The sequence below is a fragment of the Cibotium barometz genome, chromosome 53, assembly GCF_041138505.1.
Source record: "Cibotium barometz isolate CiBa-2024 chromosome 53, ASM4113850v1, whole genome shotgun sequence".
In the NCBI taxonomy this organism is placed as follows: Eukaryota; Viridiplantae; Streptophyta; class Polypodiopsida; order Cyatheales; family Cibotiaceae; genus Cibotium; species Cibotium barometz.
This window is the reverse complement of record NC_141098.1, coordinates 36471620-36489597: the sequence shown is the minus strand read 5'-3', so window position 1 is coordinate 36489597 and position 17978 is coordinate 36471620. Positions and strand designations below refer to the sequence as shown.

General features: G+C 46.9%; 1 protein-coding gene across 4 annotated transcripts in view; it reads right to left on the bottom strand.

The window, feature by feature from the left end:
* Positions 1-17978, bottom strand: part of LOC147608583 (protein GIGANTEA-like) — an 85379-nt gene that overhangs the window by 39002 nt on the left and 28399 nt on the right. For all 4 annotated transcript variants that reach the window (XM_086788888.1, XM_086788886.1, XM_086788889.1 and 1 more), the window contains 3 exons: positions 5964-6182; positions 4312-5883; positions 4139-4207 (listed from right to left, as the gene is read on the bottom strand). In XM_086788888.1, the coding sequence (XP_086645014.1) occupies positions 4139-4207; positions 4312-5883; positions 5964-6182 (1860 nt within the window). The remainder of the gene's footprint in view (positions 1-4138; positions 4208-4311; positions 5884-5963; positions 6183-17978) is intronic.

Sequence of the window (17978 nt, the reverse complement as noted above, 5' to 3'; positions counted from 1 at the left end):
CTATGCATCCCCATCTACCATAATGCAAGAACTCCACAAGGACAGTGAAGGATTCCCCAGAAAAGAGACTTCTATTAAGTAATATAAAATCATTTTGGAGCCAGATCTAAAGACATAGTCTAAAAAGAGATTATGTCATCTTCAAATGTATGCTCCATAATGTCTCGTCCTAAAAAGAGAGCTATCCTCCATACGCTAGGCCACTATAGCATGGCTTTCTCCATAAGCAGTGCAATCCTCTGCCATAGTAATTAAACCTCTATGCATCCCCATCTACCATAATGCATGAACTCCACGAGGAAAGTGCAGGCGCTCATGGGTGACTGGGTCCAGCCTATCCATCATCAATCCCACTATAAATATGTTATAAGGCATCCCCCATACAACCACAATCTCCACTCTCAACCATCAAACATATGAGGAGGAGGTTCTAAGGATTAGGAAAAGTAGGTAGATTCAGGAGGCTAAGGTTCAGATTTAAAAAATCCAAGGTTTATGATTGGACTCTTATTTATAGCATAAATAAGCAATATTTAGAGGCACTCCTATCACGGACATGGTGGATCATGGGTAGTCTTGCCACAAGCCCTTGTGGGCAGGCACTGGTGGTATGGGACACGAGGGCTGACTGGCATGGACTTGTGGGAGTGGAACCGTAGCCCATAGGTCGGGGGAGGTTTGTGGACGTGAACCTATGGTTGGGTGATAAGCTTCCATGTATCCACCTTTGTTTGTACTAATCTTGTTTATGCATGTGTATTAGGTGATCCTTCCAGAGTAGTCACCTCAAATGGATCACTCCACAAGCCAAGCTCTAAACAAAGAGCCTCACGTAAAGCAATCTTGATGTCCTTGAAAAGCCTGCCCACCCTTGAGTCATGTGGATGTGCTGCCTACGGGTCTTGACACCCTTGAGCAGATATGTGAGAGCTATCGAGAGGTCAGAAACACTTGTTGATGTGGGTAGAATATGCCTAGAAAATTTCCACAAATAGCCACTTGAATGCCCTCTAAGCTAATGATGTAGCCAAGGTAGTGAACCTCGACCAAGTAGATCTCCGTTTTCTTTTCATTGATACAAAGCTCATTGCTTTCCAGCAACTTCATCACTTTTTTGGCATCAATGTCATGCTGCTCTACCATAGCTAAGAATACAAATATATCATTCAAAGAGATGAAGACACACTTGTCTATCAAGTCCCTAAAGACACGCATCATGCAGTTAAATATTGCTAGAGCGTTTGTCAACCCGAAGGGCATGCCCACAAACTCATAGTGGGGGGAATGCACCCCTCTATTATCTGTCCTACTGCTGATGGTACCCACTCTTTAGGTCAAGTTTCGAGATAAACATTAGATGCCTTGGGCTGCTTCGGCTATGTAGTCTTGTGCTTTCCACCGTTGTGCTTCATTTCAGCACTTTGCACAAGCATGAATGCCCATTCGAAGATCGTGGGCTCTATCCCATTGGATTTGCGAGTCCAAGCCAAATAGAAACTTCCCTTTCTTGTCCTCCTCAGATTTGCACAACTGCAAAGCCATGTGAGTGACCTTGTTGACAAATTGTAGACAAACTGGAGAATTGGCTATGCAATCTAGCACAATCCCCTAAACTTCTCCTCAAGCCACTCAAGATAGTGAGGAGGTAAGAACCGTCTCTTGAGGTTGGTGACGAATTGGTCCCATTTATAGCAAGCAATCCTAGACTGGGTGTTTGCTTGGCCCAAGTAGTCCACCAAGAAATTGCCTCACCCTCGATGTAACAACTTACTAACACAACCTTTTCTACATTAGACTACCTACCAACAGCAAAATAAGCTTCAAACTTATGCATCCAAGAATACAAAGTTGTGGGATGGAGTTTACCATTATACTTACTAAATTTCACCTTCTCGTGAAGATGAGTCAAGGAAGTCGCCAGTGCCACCCTTGCAACAAGGCCACAAGAATCGATCGTGTTCCACGTGCCATCTTTGCTCTTCTTGTTCAACAACCAACCGTCTGCATCGCGCGCTGCTGCTTCATGGTATGCTTGCATCAGAAGCTCAAGCTCTCGTATCTTCAACTCATCTTGATACTGGATCGCCTGCTGCTGCCTTAACACCATGTCAGTGTTTGAAGTGGTAGAAGAAAAAGTAGGGACAGGTGTCCAGGTGAGAACTGGAGCGAGAAGGGGGAGAGGAGGAAGGAGGGGAGAAGAAGGTGGAAGAGGTAACCAATTCCCCAAGGCAAGCATCCTATCCTGATGTTGTTGCAATTGAGCATTGTGCTGCTTCATGGCCTGCATGAGGCCCTCGAACATAAGTGCCAACCGGTCCACACTGGGAGTGGTGCTCCGAGATGCTGTATCTATAGACATGTTTGTGGCTCCTCCTAGATGGGTGCCAGAGTCTCTGCCAGAATCGCCTCTCAATGGGGGGTGAAATGTCATACGCCTCCCAATGGGGTCTAAGAGTGGGAACTCTCCTGGTCTGTCCAAGCATGAGCAACCTGACGTTCGCACAGTGTAGCTGAAGAAAGGTATGCTCCTCATGGGGTTAGATCAGTCCATTCCTACTCACCATGGTCCCAATGTAGATATCTGATAGGGCATCCACCATGGCACCACGTCGCATGAGTAACCATAATTGGGGAAGGGTCACTATACAAACTGTTCCCAGAGCGATCACTACTCTCAGTGAATAGATCACAAAGCCAGGTGTGATCACCTGTACATCACATCTCTCCATCCGCCATCTAGACTGAATGGAATAGAAGGCAACACCCTTTTCCTCCTCTGGCTTCAGGAATCCCAACACCTGAAGGGGCACACCTGTCCCAGAAAAACCAGGAAACAACAAGTGATGATACTCACTAGTGATCCAGTAGTTAGGTATAGCTGCATCAATCTGTGCAATCAGTCGGTGACTCCCTCTGAGATGCTGGGTAGATGCCTCTTTCCGATCATTCTCAAGACACTTAAGATTCCTCCAGTCAAGTACCGTCGCTGCACATCTCTCCCAGACTCAGAGAGAAGCCTTAGCAGAGTCAAACACCAAATTCCAATTGGAAGTCTGAGCAGCAAAGAAACCAGATGTACGCAATGCAATCATGCTCCCGTATAGGAACAGCCTGCAGACCTCTGAGGGTTCTATCAACAAAGGTAATGGATACAAGTTGAACGATCTGCCATGAATAGAGCTGAAGTCTGCCCACTTTAAAATTACGAGATAATGGATTCCAATTTTAATACCTGACTTGAGCCCAGTTGAAGCAGCTTTTCCATAAAGTCTTTTCAATGGTGGAACATGGATTTCAAACACTGTTGAAGTCTGCCCAGTGCCTGATTTTCCCCCCAAAAAAAAAAAAAAGGAGAGTGAAGAGGGCCATGGGGAGCTAATTGGACAGCTGAGGGCAAAGGGGAGGCCCAGGAGCAGTAGGGAAACAACAAACGGGCAAAGGAAGGAGGCCGTGTTAGAAATGCATATGCAGAGGAGAAGCACACACCGAAAAAAAGCAGCAAGGATGAAAGACAGGAGGTAAAGGGGAACCAGATGAAAGCGGGAGGGACTGACTGCCAAATTCTCAGGGCTGAACCCTTCTACAGATGCACACTGCACCCACAGGCTGGGCCTCGCAGCATGAAGCAAGCTTCTTCTTCTTTTTTAAGAGGGGGATGGGGTGTGTGGGTTGGGGACAAAGCAGAGACAGGGCTGAAGGGATGTGTTTACTGTGCACAAGGAGGGGAAGGGCGACACATGACTGTTGCTTCCACTTCAGCCAAAACTAGTCTACTTAGTTCAGTTTCCCTAAATTATGTAGCACAGAGCCATTTGACGAGTCGGTGGATTTCTTAGCAGTAGATGGTGAAGCAACAAAGAAATACACCCCTAGTTATTACTATGTTGTGGAGATAATGCTAGTCCAGCATATGTTTAGGTGTTCAGTTTCCCCTATAAAGCTACCTAGTCCAACTGGAAACTATAAGCACAGTATTTCCCAAACACCATTGCTACGATCGTTAAACAGCATCACACACACACCAATGACAATCAATGACCTTACTCAACATGTGTTATCAATGACCATCATAATGATGTTTTCCCTAGTTAGAAATAAGAAAACGACAAAAAAAGGCTTAATATTCAAAAAAGCTTGCCTGCAACATAATTGCTGAAGCTGCTTTCTCAGGATACACCAAGACAATATTGCAAAGAGCTTCCACAACCTGCAATCACAAGTTGGGGAGATAATCTTTCATATGAACCTAGAGCAGGAAAAAATCCTGTGATCTTACATTGAGTGTATACTACTGTCTGAGAAATCCCTTACCTGTCGCCACCCTCTTTTGGCAGATGTACCCTCACCACCAGTAGGAACCTCAGGTGCAGTTATCAATCTTTTGCAAAGCAACGGCACAGCTGCCACAGACAAGTCTTTGTTCTCTTGTAGCACGGTTTTTACAAAAGAGCCCACATTATCATTCAACCCACTATCTTTGTCCATGCACAGAAGTGAGACCACATCCGATGCATTTATGGGTAGGTTCACCAGACTTTTCTCTACACAGGTCTTCAAAGTGACATTGACAGAGTTCTGCTTTAGGCCATTAAAACCTATAACTCCTCTATCACAGCCATGGCAAACCTGCAGTGTCTGAATGGCATCCTGAGTCTGAGAAACAGTGCAATGCACCTGGACTCTTACCCCATGGACTGATTCAATAGCACTTTTAGATGCACACTCCTGCAAATCTTCATGCACATGAGAAGCCCCTGAAGTGTCAACCACTGCAGCCACCACCTTTCTATTCCCTTCAACAAGTGCTAACACAGAGGCAGCCTTTGCAGACAACTTAGGCTCCCATGAACAACGCATTATGGCTGTCAATGCATGCATGCATGCCTTCGACTTGCCCAAAACCTCTGATACATGGGCAGCAACCACAGCAGCAGCAACGATCTCACCTGAACTGCTGTTACCACTACCTGGGATAACGTAAGATGACTGCGGAACCACGGCCAATAAAGCTTCTAACAGTCTAAGGAGCCTCTTTGCATTCTCAACTGCAGAGACAACTCCACACTGTAAACTACCTAGACTCTCAATGCCGCGAGCATTACCTACTCCTGATCCTGCTGATTGGAATGAGCTTGGCTTAGTCGTTCCTAACACAGGCGCTGATATAGAAAGAAGCTGTACTTCGCATGCCAAGGCACAGACTGCAGCCACAACATAAGAGTCAAAAGTTGAGACTGCCCCCCTCTCTTTCCCAGAAATGTGTCTTGAGGACCTCAACCTCAACCTTGCAGGAGGTACTCCCTCCTCGTCTGATATCTCACTGGAGAGAGATATATTTGACTTCCTGCTGCCTTCTTGTACTGCATCATGGCTGAGGCAAACTGTGAAAGCTACTGAAAGGAGTCGTGCTGCAAGATCTGCTGATGGACATGCCTCTGTGAACAAAGAATGCACCATAGCTCGCAGCTCTGTGCTGGCCATGTGCTTTAAACCGAATCTACCCAAGCCAAATTGAGAAGGTCTTACTGAGCCACTTCTTTGCTCTTGATTCTCTTCAGTAGGAACTGCTCTGTGCAAGATTACTTCAACAGTGGCAGTGAATATTCTTAGTAAGCAAGCCTCAGAGGGGCTTCCAAGTGGCAAATATTCAAGCACCCGAAGCAAAGGCCGGAAAAGATTCCATGACAAAGGAGGCGGCTGCAATGGTGCTGCCACAACAAGTTCTGGCAAATTGGCAGCTGAGGAGTTTAGAGGAACAAGTCCATAAGCTGCTTCCCAAAGTGTGCATATTTGCCACTCCACATCCGGTCCATGATCACACATCAAGGAAGCTATGCCTCTTGCAGTTGCCTCTTCAGTTGCTCTTGCAGCAGCACTGACCATCTTAGGAAAAGAAAACACATTGGTAACAGGATAAGAGCTTCATGTCTTGCAAAACAAAAATATTTGCAGATCAGAATTACCTGCTCCCTTGTACTTGTACTTGGGTGCCTTGAGAATCCATACACTGACTGCCTTCCATGATGATCCTGAGCATGCCCAGGTAGAGGAAAGAGTAAAGCCGGTTGTGAAAACACTCGAAACAGTAAAGCTGCTGCTGCATCTGCTGCAATTCCTGATCGCATGGCCATAGCTGCTCCAACTGGACGCAGAAAATGTAAATGCAGCCAGTTTCTAGGAAGCTGCAAAACAATATCAGCATGACAAAGAAGAAAAATTAAAGCAGTTGCCCTACACACAAAGAATGTAAAATTCTGATGACACATCAGGATACAACCCGTGACAGGACTACTCAGGTGCCTAATTATACCAACAAAGCCCAAGAGGGATAGAGGAGAGAAAAAGGCTGCTGCCCAAGTATTCATGATAGTTCCTCTTGCACTTGCCATGCTCGCACTGCATTGAGTTCTGGTCATTACATTATCTGTTCCTTGACCTAGAAATGTTACCTGCCTTTTGATTCAAAGCAAAGCACTTTTTGTGTGTTCGTGAACACACTCTCTCCCCCCGAGAAAAGAGACTTCTATGCAGTACCACTCTAAATGGGCCCTGAGATTGTACATGCACAAGAGTAACGCTTCCAGAAGCCAGCATCCTCTCAAATTGTTGCTTAAGTTCTGTGAGCTCAGATCTGTTCATCCATTGAGCAGACTTGGAATGCGGCACCGAATATAAAACGAGTTCAATGTGATAATTGTAGGACACTAATCAAAGAGATTCTCCCACAAAAAATGGTCACGCTCTGCCATGAACTTCCTCCTCCTCCAACACTACCAGATTCCAAACACCAAGAGATCACCTCAGTTGGAGGGCTTGTTGACTCAGGAGCCTAGGAATTCTCGGACAGTATCCCCCACAAAAGTTATATTACAGAAATTAAAGGCATCTCGTGGAATCGTTCACACAACCCTAACATAGTCCCGAATTCTCCTATCATGCCATAACATTCAGTAGTCGTAGATTAATCCTCAGGAAGGCCAGAATCCATGGATGGGTACATACTCAAGACCTTTATGTTATTTGATGTGATATCCCTCAAACACTTTCCGTTATATGGAGGAGGGTGCAAGGAGTTTCCAGATCGGCAAAAGCCAGACAAGCTGATTTCCTTTGGAGCATTTAGAGTAATAGCACCTCTCCCCATTTCTCATAAAGAGGCTTATGGACCATATTATAGCACACAGCGCAACCACCTTCTATCTCTATGAAAACTTCAGTATTCTAGAATGGGCTCATCTGCTTCAAGATGGAGGCCTCTTTGGATCCCGAGGGGCACCACTACTTTATGGACCATATTATAGCAGACAGCGCAACCACCTTCTATCTCTATGAAAACTTCAGTATTCTAGAATGGGCTCATCTGCTTCAAGATGGAGGCCTCATTGGATCCTGAGGGGCACCACTACCAGATGTTTGGGTTCTCAAGCTGAGATGGGCATGGCTTCTACATGGTAACTTCCACAATATCCAAGGAACTATCGTATTGGAGCTTGCAAAGATTGCTCTGACTTCTAGATCTATTCAGTAACCAGGTTTAGCTTGCCTCAAAACTGCTACATTGCCTCTTGCTGGTCCTTTCTGTCAGAATACGCAGTGGAGATGATGACCAGATCTGGGAACACAAGAGCAAAACGCAATGCAGAAAATAACAGCACAAGAGAGAGAGAGATAGAGGCGTGTAACTCTGCTCTATATACACAAGAAGAATCCCGGAATGATACAACTTGACAAGGGGGCTATGGGGCCATTTTATATGGCCCCAATACTGCAGTCGGCCTGCTCATGGGCAGCCGACAAGACCTGTAGAACTCCACGACCAGCAACAACACCAGTGGGCCAGCTGAGCACTGTCGGCCAGCAGCTGTGAAGTCCACGACCTGTCAAACACAGTCGGCCACCTCCAGCAAGTACACTAATGCGGTCGGCTAACAAATGGGTCCTCCTGCCACCACAGTGCTGCCCCCAAGCCACAGAAAAAATGGGAAAAAATATGGGGAAAAATATGGGGAGTGAGGAAAAATGAGAAAACACCTAAAAGGGCGGGCACACCCACAACAAAGGCCCTGGTGTCAACATAAAGACAGGAGATGACTTCTAACACCTCCTCTCAGCTCTTGGCTGTGAAACCAACCACAGGGAGCTGGGGTGCCGCCTGAGCAAATCCTGAGATAGCGACTTTGTGAAGAGGTCCACCGTACTGCCCTCCGTCGAACAGAACTCTAGCAAGATGTCATCAGCAACGATCTGTTCACGAACAAAGTGCTTGTGGATGACCATGGGTTCCTCAAGTGGAAACCCAATCCTGCAATGCAACCTCTGCAGCCGCACCACCTTACAAGCAGCATCACAAGCAGCCCGGTACTCAGCCTCTGTCGAGGACAAGGCAAAAGATGACTGCCTCTTACTGCTCCATAAAATTGCTCCTGGTCCTGAAGTAGATCTCCTCGTGTCCGGATCTTCTCCCCAAACTGAGTCACTCCAACCGTGGAGTCGGAGTCCATCCATCAATCCCCCTCCTGTGTAAAAGAGTCCTTGATCCTTCGCATGCCGCAGAAACCACAGGATATGCAATCCTGCCTCCCAAAGAGTCATTTGCAACCATGAGCTCAACTGCCTCATCAGGAAGCTCCCGTCCAATCTGGTGTCCATCAACCAAATCAATGAACCATTCTGCTTCTGAGTCAAAGAGGCATCACACTGCTCACAAGGACCAACACCTGTTACGGTGCAAAGCCAAGTCCTAGAGTGAGGAAAAATGAGAAAACACCTAAAAGGGCGGGCACACCCACAACAAAGACCCTGGTGTCAACATAAAGACAGAAGATGACTTCTAACACCTCCTCTCAGCTCCTGGCTGTGAAACCAACCACAGGGAGCTGGGCTGCCGCCTGGGCAAATCCTGAGATAGCGACTTCGTGAAGAGGTCCACCGTACTGTCCTCCGTCGAACAGAACTCTAGCAAGATGTCATCATCTGTTCACGAACAAAGTGCCTGTGGATGACCATGGGTTCCTCAAGTGGAAGCCCAATCCTGCAATGCAACCTCTGCAGCCGCACCACCTCACAAGCAGCATCACAGGCAGCCCGGTACTCTGCCTCTGTCGACGACAAGGCAAAAGATGACTGCCTCTTTGTCAAATCCCCACGGATCTCCTCATGATCGTTCTTGGTTCGAAACTCGAATCCTGCAAACAAACGAATAAACAACAAAGGGGGTGCAGGCCTGACTCACCTCCCAACCATGACAGCCGTGGGCGAGCCCACAGTCTTGGCTGTCCCCACCGAGCCACGAGCTGAGCTAACTAGGATGACGTACCGACCAATCTCCTCCTCGCGATGTCCCATACCGCCACGAAGCTGCCCTCGCGGGCCTCGAGATTGCTGCTGGCCTCAGCTGCATAAAGCAGGTGCACGTCTGCACTAGATCCAGGCTCCAAGACCATAGAGCTCTCACAAACTCGCAAGGAGACTCTCGATATCCCAATAACTAACCTTGGCCACCCTTTTATAGGCTCTTGGTCGGACATCGGGAGTCCACACTTGGGCGCCCGCCCGTCCATACTTGGGTGACCGCCCGTTAGTCTATCCCTAACTCAGCTCGTCAATCAGCCTGCCTAGCTCCAAGCTTCCCCAAGCCTCAAAACTAGTCTTGCGTGCGTGTAGCACACGGTACATACACACTGTGAACATGACATACTCCCCTTCCTCTAAGAGCTCACTCCTGAGCTCACTAAAAAGCCAGGGTAATCTCTCTGAAGAGTAGTCAATGTCTCCCATGTAGCGTCCTCCTCAACACGATCCTTCCACTTGATCTTGTATTCCATAATAAGCGTATTACGCAATCTTCTTTCACGAAATCCAAGAATCTTTTCAGGTTCGTGCAGAACAAATGTCATGTCCTCCACATCTATAATTTCTTGAGGAGTAACTAACTGATCTTTTCCACCCAGTACTTCCTTAAGTCTACTGACATGAAATACAGGATGAACTTTCACATGAGAAGGCAAATCCAATTCATATGCAACTGAACCAATCCGTCGTGTAATACGAAATGGTCCACAGTATCTAGGGGATAATTTCGGAGATCGACCTGTCCGTAAAGTCTCGGAATCTTTCGGAACTCACAAATACACAATCGTTCCTTCAGAGAACTCTCTGGGTGAACGATGTCTATTAGAATAAAACCTGTCTCGGTCTTGAGCACTTCTAATAGATTCCTTCGCAACTTGTAACATTTCCTGCATATCTTGCAAAAAATTACATGCTACATCATGCTGAAGTCCTGAGAATCCTACTGTAACAGGTGATCTAGGTTGAAAACCATACATAGGCATGAAAGGACTAAAACCTATACTCGTATGCTTAGTACTGTTATATGCAAATTCTAACATAGGAAGATAATGCTCCCATGAACTCTGTCTTTTGGATACATATGCTCGAAGCATATCCTCCAAAATCTGATTCACTCTTTCAGTCTGGCCATCAGATTGTGGATGATCAGAGGAACTCAAATTCAAAGTTGTTTCTAACTTCTCAAAAACAAGTTTCCAAAAATCACTCGTAAACTTAAACTCCCTATCACTAACTATGTCCTACGATAACCCGTACAGTCTAAACAATTGCTCGATAAACTGCCGTGCTAATTGCGTAGCTGTAATAGTCTTCCGGGTCGGTAAAAATCTAGCCATTTTTGTCAAGCGATCTACCACAACCCAAATAGAATCGTGGTCTTGATGTGTTCTTGGCAATCCGGTAATAAAATCCATGGAAATACTTTCCCATTTATTACCTGGGTTTTGCAAAGGATGCAACAACCCAGCCTGTCTAAAGTGTTCAGCTTTATTTGCCTGACAAATTTGACACTTGAGAACATAATCTTCTACATACCCTTTCATCTTTGGCCAATAAAAAGTGTGTTTCACTAACGATAGTGTCCTGTGTACCCCAGGGTGTCCAACAAAAGGGGCGTCGTGACGCTCCTTAAGAATCTTGGACCTAATGTCCGGGATCTGTGGTACACAAATTTTGTCATTACGGAATAGTAAACCATTCCGAATCATCCACTGGCCTCCTGCAGCCTGAATGGTAGACTGCTCAATCATTGAGTCTTGGTCGATCAATGAGCTCCCGTCCTGGATCTTCTGCCAAAATGGACCAAAATAACTATCAGTCCTGCAAAGTCCTCTCAATGACTGAAATAAGTCAGTAGAAATCTCGGTGAACGACAAAGAATTCACCTCTCTAATTCGACTAAGCGCATCTGCAACACTATTCATGGACCCTTTCCGATAACGGATCTCAAAATTAAAATCTTGCATTAACTCCGCCCAACGAGCTTTCCTTCCTCTCAAATCATCCGCATCACACACATACTTGATTGACTGATGATCAATCAATACCACAAACTTGGAGCCATATAAATAATGTCTCCAAACCTTGAGAGCATGAATCACAGCATAAAGCTCTTTCTCAAGGGTTGGCCAACGAGATTGAGTGTCGTCTAGCTTTTTACTTTCAAAAGCAACCGGTCTACCATCTTGAAATAGAGCAGCCCCGATAGCATAGTCACTGGCATCAGTTTCAAGAACATAAGGCCGACTAGGATCAGGTAATGCTAAGATAGGTGCTTCCTTGACTTTATCTTTCAAAAGTCTGAAGGCCATATCCAAATCATTATTCCAAGTGATAGGCTCATTTGACTTACGTCCACGACCTTTCAATAAGTCGGTCATCGGTAGTGTGAGCTGAGAGTACTCCCGTACAGATTTCCGAAGAAAGACTACAAAATCGAGAAAAGAACAAAGTTAACCAAAATCAATTGTATTTACAAGAGGTCCCTGAGAGGGATGAATACAATCACCTAAAATACTATACTGGGTGTCCTTGTGCTGAAAAGAAAAAATATGACTAGACCAATCTATCTGGACTTGAAGAGTCTTAAACCACTCAATCCCCAATAACAAGTCTACATTTTCTAGATGCATTACATAGCATTCCAGAGTATCTTTGTAGTCCTGAATCTGGATTGGAAGCATCTCCACCTTTCGATCCCAAACTTGCCTTCCCGCAGGTAGGCATACCTCCTAGGTATGATCGCTGGGTGTCGTATCAAGACTCAATTTCTGCAAAAGTTTGTAGTTAACAAAGTTGTGTAAGCTGCCAGGGTCTAGAAGAATGTGAATCTTATGGCCATTCGCTTCTCCATAAACTCGGAGAAGATCATGCAAGCCAAATACTTTAGAACTGAACAGACAATCAGAACAAGTACTAGGGCGAGAAAGTACAGTAATTGACGTGCCTGTCAAAGACAACTGGTTAGCTGCCTTTGGCTTGGGTCCTGCGTTCGTCTTGGTACCCTTTTGCTTTGGGAACTCGTTACGCATGTGTCCTTTTTATTCGCACATAAAACAATGTCCTTCCTTCTTGAGCTTTAAAGCCCTAGGGAGTCGTTTCTTCTTCGCTGGTGTCGAACTTGAATTCTTCGAAGGTTGGTCCGAAGACTTTCCTTCTGTCGTGTTAGCCATAGGTGCGGAGAACTTTCGTTTATGCTTGTTCCCCTGCTCGGTAACGGGTTTTGACTTGGAAGAGACCATTGTATCATCATAGATACGAGCTGAATGAATGGTCTCGTCCAATGTTTTGAATTTGTTATTTTTAACCTATAAACGGTATGAGTCTGGTAACCCAGCTATGAAAAACCCCAAAAGAGTAGTGGGATCCATCTTTGTAGCTTTTATCTGCAAGTCACGAAACTTCTGGAGGTAAACCTCGTAAGTGAGGTGTTGCGAGGTCATGGTCAAAGCTGAAAACCGGGCAACAACATCATAATCATCCTCTTTCTTGAGGAATTCTTTCTTGAAGACGTCTTCGAATTGTGTCCAAGTCATTAGCTTAGGGTTGAGTTCCTTCCACCAAAGCAAAGCTTTGCCGGACAGGAAACCTGCTGCTAACTGGATCTTTTTTCCATCATCATATGGATGAAACTGAAAGTGAACTTGCCACTTATGTAGCCAAGTGTCCACAATCTCCTTGGTGCGCTGCTTTTGCTCGCCCCCGAACGGTTCCGGAGTAATGTTGGGGCCCAAAGCAGAGGCCAAGGTATCCATACCCGATAGAGTAGAGAGGGTAGTGGTCAATAGAGCGATGGAGTTCTGCAAAGCTTGCATCTAGGCTGCGATTTGTGCCTGATGTTCCGTCGAAGAAGCTTCGAGAGCTACTTTGAACTGTTGGAAATCTGATTTTGACACAAAATCGTCAAAAAGATCGGCATCGGTACCTTCCGTAGCCGGCAAGCCTTCGCGTTCCACGAGGGGCTCCAACTCCGATTCTTGGGTCGACATCGTGAAGAGGGTACGTGGAGAGAAAATTCGATCTTTGCACAACAAAAGTGCGAGTGAACTTGAGAGCTTGAGAGCTTGAAAACCTGAGAGATGTGTGGCAAGAAGCCCACTTAAGGGGGTTTATAAAGGTTTCCACAAAAACAAAAAGCCCCCAAAAGCTATCTTTGGCTTTTGCTTTTGTGTTTTATATATATAAATATAAGTATATATATATATATATATATGTATATAAGTTCTGTTTTCTTTTAAAAAAAAGAAAAAAAACATTGAACCTTAGGGACCCTCAACTTTTGTAAAAAAAAGTTTAATAAAAACCAAGAAAAACAAAACGCCGTGTCGAATTGGGCGTTTGCTTTGGTTTTTTTTTTTCCCAGTCCCGTCGAGAATAGCGCCATCGCCACCTCGCCTGACAATTGTTGTCGTCACCTGTGTGTCTGCCGGTTCCTTCGCGCCAGCCTGCGCCTGCACCAGCCCGCATAGGCGTGGCCACAAGGCGGCGTAGGCCTAGGCGCCCGCCTCACTGGGCCTGGGCGCCCGCTTGGCCTGGCCTGGGCGCTGCCTGGCTGGCTACACAGGCCTGGCCGCCTGGCTTGGCAGGCCTGGCCGCCTGGCTTGGCAGGCCTAGCCCCCTGGCTACGCAGGCCTGGCCGCCTGGCTACATAGCCCTAGGCGCCTCGCCGCCTGTAGCTGCCGGTAGCCCATCGCCTGCAACCTATACAACAATACCGGCGTTCTCTCCTTCTCTACCTACCGACTTGCTCGTTCACGAGGTATGCTCTGATACCACTGTCAAATCCCCACGGATCTCCTCGTGATCGTTCTTGGTTCGAAACTCGAATCCTGCAAACAAACGAATAAACAACAAAGGGGGTGCAGGCCTGACTCACCTCACAACCATGACAGCCGTGGGCGAGCCCACAGTCTTGGCTGTCCCCACCGAGCCACGAGCTGAGCTAACTAGGATGACGTACCGACCAATCTCCTCCTCGCGACGTCCCATACTGCCACGAAGCTGCCCTCACGGGCCTCGAGATTGCTGCCGGCCTCGACTGCATAAACAGGTGCACGTCTGCACTAGATCCAGGCTCCAAGACCATAGAGCTCTCACAAACTCACGAGACTCTCTATATCCCAATAACTAACCTTGGCCACCCTTTTATAGGCTCTTGGCCGGACATCGGGCATCCACACTTGGGCGCCCGCCCGTTAGTCTATCCCTGACTCAGCTCGTCAATCAACCTGCCTAGCTCCAAGCTTCCCCAAGCCTCGAAACTAGTCTTGCGTGCGTGTAGCACACGGTACATACACACTATCCACATGACACTCTTACTGCTCCATAAAATTGCTCCTGGGCCTGAAGTAGATCTCCTCGTGTCCGGATCTCCTCCCCAAACTGAGTCACTCCAACCGTGGAGTCAGAGTCATCCATCAATTCCCCTCCTGTGTAAAAGAGTCCTTGATCCTTCGCATGCCGCAGAAACCACAGGATATGCAATCCTGCCTCCCAAAGAGTCGTTTGCAACCATGAGCTCAACTGCATGTCACCAATTGGCCGACCATTTGGTCCATTCCCACATTTTTGCGTCTCGTTCACTTAAGGCCAGGCCAGTGTCTCGTGTGAAGAGGCCAGTATTTTGCTGACATGGACGGGAGCCAGACTGGTGCCACCCGTGTGTTAGCAGGATGGTGTCGTATGGACGGGAGCCAGATCAGTGCCACCCGTGTATGACCTGGACTGTGTTCGATCCATGGGACTGTCACGCCATGGAAGAGCCAGTATTCGTGCCGTGTTTTACCTATGGGACTGTCACACCTAGGGAAACTCGTGCCTGGAACTGTGTCTTACCTATGGGACTGTCACTCCATAGGAAGACCAGGTTTTTATGTTTTATGTCGAGCCAGTTTTGTGCCGACAAATATTTTGTACATGTTCCATGAACGGGAGATATGTCCATGTTACTTTTGCACATGCACACATATTTTGCATGTTTGAAACTGTTTTCGCATGACATGTATTCGTGTGTTTGCCTGCCTGACGTGTTACTTACTGAGCGGGGACGCCTGCCAGTGAGTCGTGAAGTGTGCCCTGTATTCTGACAAGTTTCAGTGCATGTGAACAGGTGGTAAGTATGTCGCACATGTTTGTTTTAATGTTTTAAATTCTAACCCTTTATTTTTATAAGGTTAGGGGTTCACATTCATTTAAAAGTGGGCACCCCCTTTGGGCACCCACTTTGGGGCCAAGGTGGGGGGCCTCACTTTTAAGTGAGTGTGGGGGTGGGCATGGTCACCAACCCCCACTAGTCCCCTTCATGCATGCGTAGGTAGGACTAAGGTTAACTACACTTCAGTTTTTATTAAAAGCGAGGGCCCTCTTCAAGCGTGGCATGGATCGCTTCTCTCTTACGTGAAGAACCAGGCGGCTATCATCCATCGCTTCTCCTCTACACGGCTGAAGTTCACCTTGTTGCTGCTGTACGGCTGCTCCTCCATATAGGCGGTTGCCTTCCCTGCAGACTGGCTGCTACTGGCGACAGTCTCTCCCTCTCTCCAGTCGGCTGGCTGCTGCGAACCACCCTCTACAGGCTGGCTGCGCCTGACTCCCCAAGGCGGCTGAATTAACTACTGTGCCCGCCTTCCCTACAGGCTGGCTGCAGCCACTTCAACTGTGCGCTGGTGTTAACTGCCGGCTGCGCCTGACTCTCTACAGGCGACCCTCTGCTGTTGGCTGAAACTACTCTACAGGCAGCTGTTTACTCCACGTTGCACTCTTCCAGGTGACTGGCTGTACTATACACCTGGCGGCTGCTTCACCATCCATACAAGAGGCTGCCATCTCTTCCTTTTACCACTGCTGCGCATACACCCTTCAAGGCGGCTGCTGTGTACCTGCTTACAACGTACAACCTCTGGCGGCTCAAGTTGTACTTAACCACAGCAGGCAGCTGTGCCCTTTGTGGTGGAACTTGTTTGGAGGTTCACCACGTGGCTACTCTTTCTCCAACAAAGGTGGTTTCAAAGACTACACAAACACTACAAGTTTTGGTCTTCTATCAACCATCTACAAGTAAGTGATTTTCAGATTTGAGTAAAGCATTTAATGTTTAAATCTGGTAAGAGATTCGTCCCGCTCGGCCTACACCCGTTCGGTGCCGGGTTGTCCAAGCTATATGGGCGAACCTCGGTCCAAAGGTGCTGAGATCGGGAGAGCCAGGCGTTAGTACGAGAGCGCCTGTCTGTGCGTGGTCTCGGAACACCAGTGTGGTGCTCTCCGCGGAGTCCAGTGAAAGCACAGGACCGTAGTGATTGGACCACACTAGTGGTCGTTCTGCTCCAAGTTTTTCTACATCGAAATTCGAGTTATTTGTTTAATACTGTTTTCATATGTACATGGACATGATCTGGTTCTCAGAACCCGTGGAGCATTGTATTCTTTAAATACTCCCAATAAATATATCATATATTGAGGGGGGGGTCGGCCCGTTCCGGCCCCAGTGCTGGTGTCCATCTTTCCATTTCTGTTCATTTAAATTTCAAGTTGTTTTAAGTTGTCCTTTTCATATTTGTGGTTTTAAAGTTGTGCTATTAAACGTGTAGGTGTCCAACTGAGTCTTTCCCACTTGACGGGATCGGTTTCATTGGTATCAGAGCACGGTTGTTTCCCTCTTCCTAGTGGGGAAACGAATCTGTGTATTGGACATCCCGCTTTTAGCAAACTTTGAACACAATGGACAGCCAAGGCAACCCTTTGGAAGTGCCAAACTCGAGGGGTCCATCTAGTGCTTCTCGTGGGTCTGATGCCCTGCGAGGTAGACACAAGCCCCTTGAAAGGGTTCTGGATAGTGAATCCAAAGGTCAACTGTCTCCAGGAAAGACAGTTATGCTTGAACAAGACCCTGATGCTATGAGGGCTGAAATGGAACATATGAGAAAACTTTTGCAGGCTCAAGAGCAAGAATTGAAGTTTTTGCATGAAGATCCTCATCTACAAAGTGCTATTGAAGCCAGGAAGGCTGATGCTATGGTTGATGTAACCTTTGAATCTATGGCTCGTGAAGTGGGCAAGAAACCAAGGGAGTTGGCACTTGCCTATCTCCTTCGCAAAGGTGATATCAAAGAGGGGGATGACGGAGAACTAAAATTCAGAAATCCACCTCGTTTAAAGCATGGAGATCCTGCATCCCAGAGGCTGAAATCTTATATGCAAAAGGAAGAGGTGACTGTCACCTCTCGTCATGCATCCTCTCCCCAAGGCACTAAGCCTGACAGATTTATGTATGCCAGTGCTCATGGAGGGCACGAAAGTCACATGCATGCAAGATATGTATCTCATGGTGACAGGTCTGCTTCCAGAAAAATTTTACCTTCTGAGTTGTCTCATGGAGAGACCATGCCATATGCAGGTAAGTCACATGCATCTGAGCTTCGAGTTCGTGGAGCACATGCCACCGTGCCCCATGAAGCTTCTATGACGGCCCATGGAGCCCATGCAGACAGGGCTACCCCGTTGGATAAGGGGAAAAGAAAAAGAGAGGACCATGAGCCTCATACCAGGAAGCTCAAGGAGTTCAAAGCAGGTGATAAATCTGTCAAATTTGATGTCTTTCATGGTGAACATGATGCCTCTAAGGTGCTAGC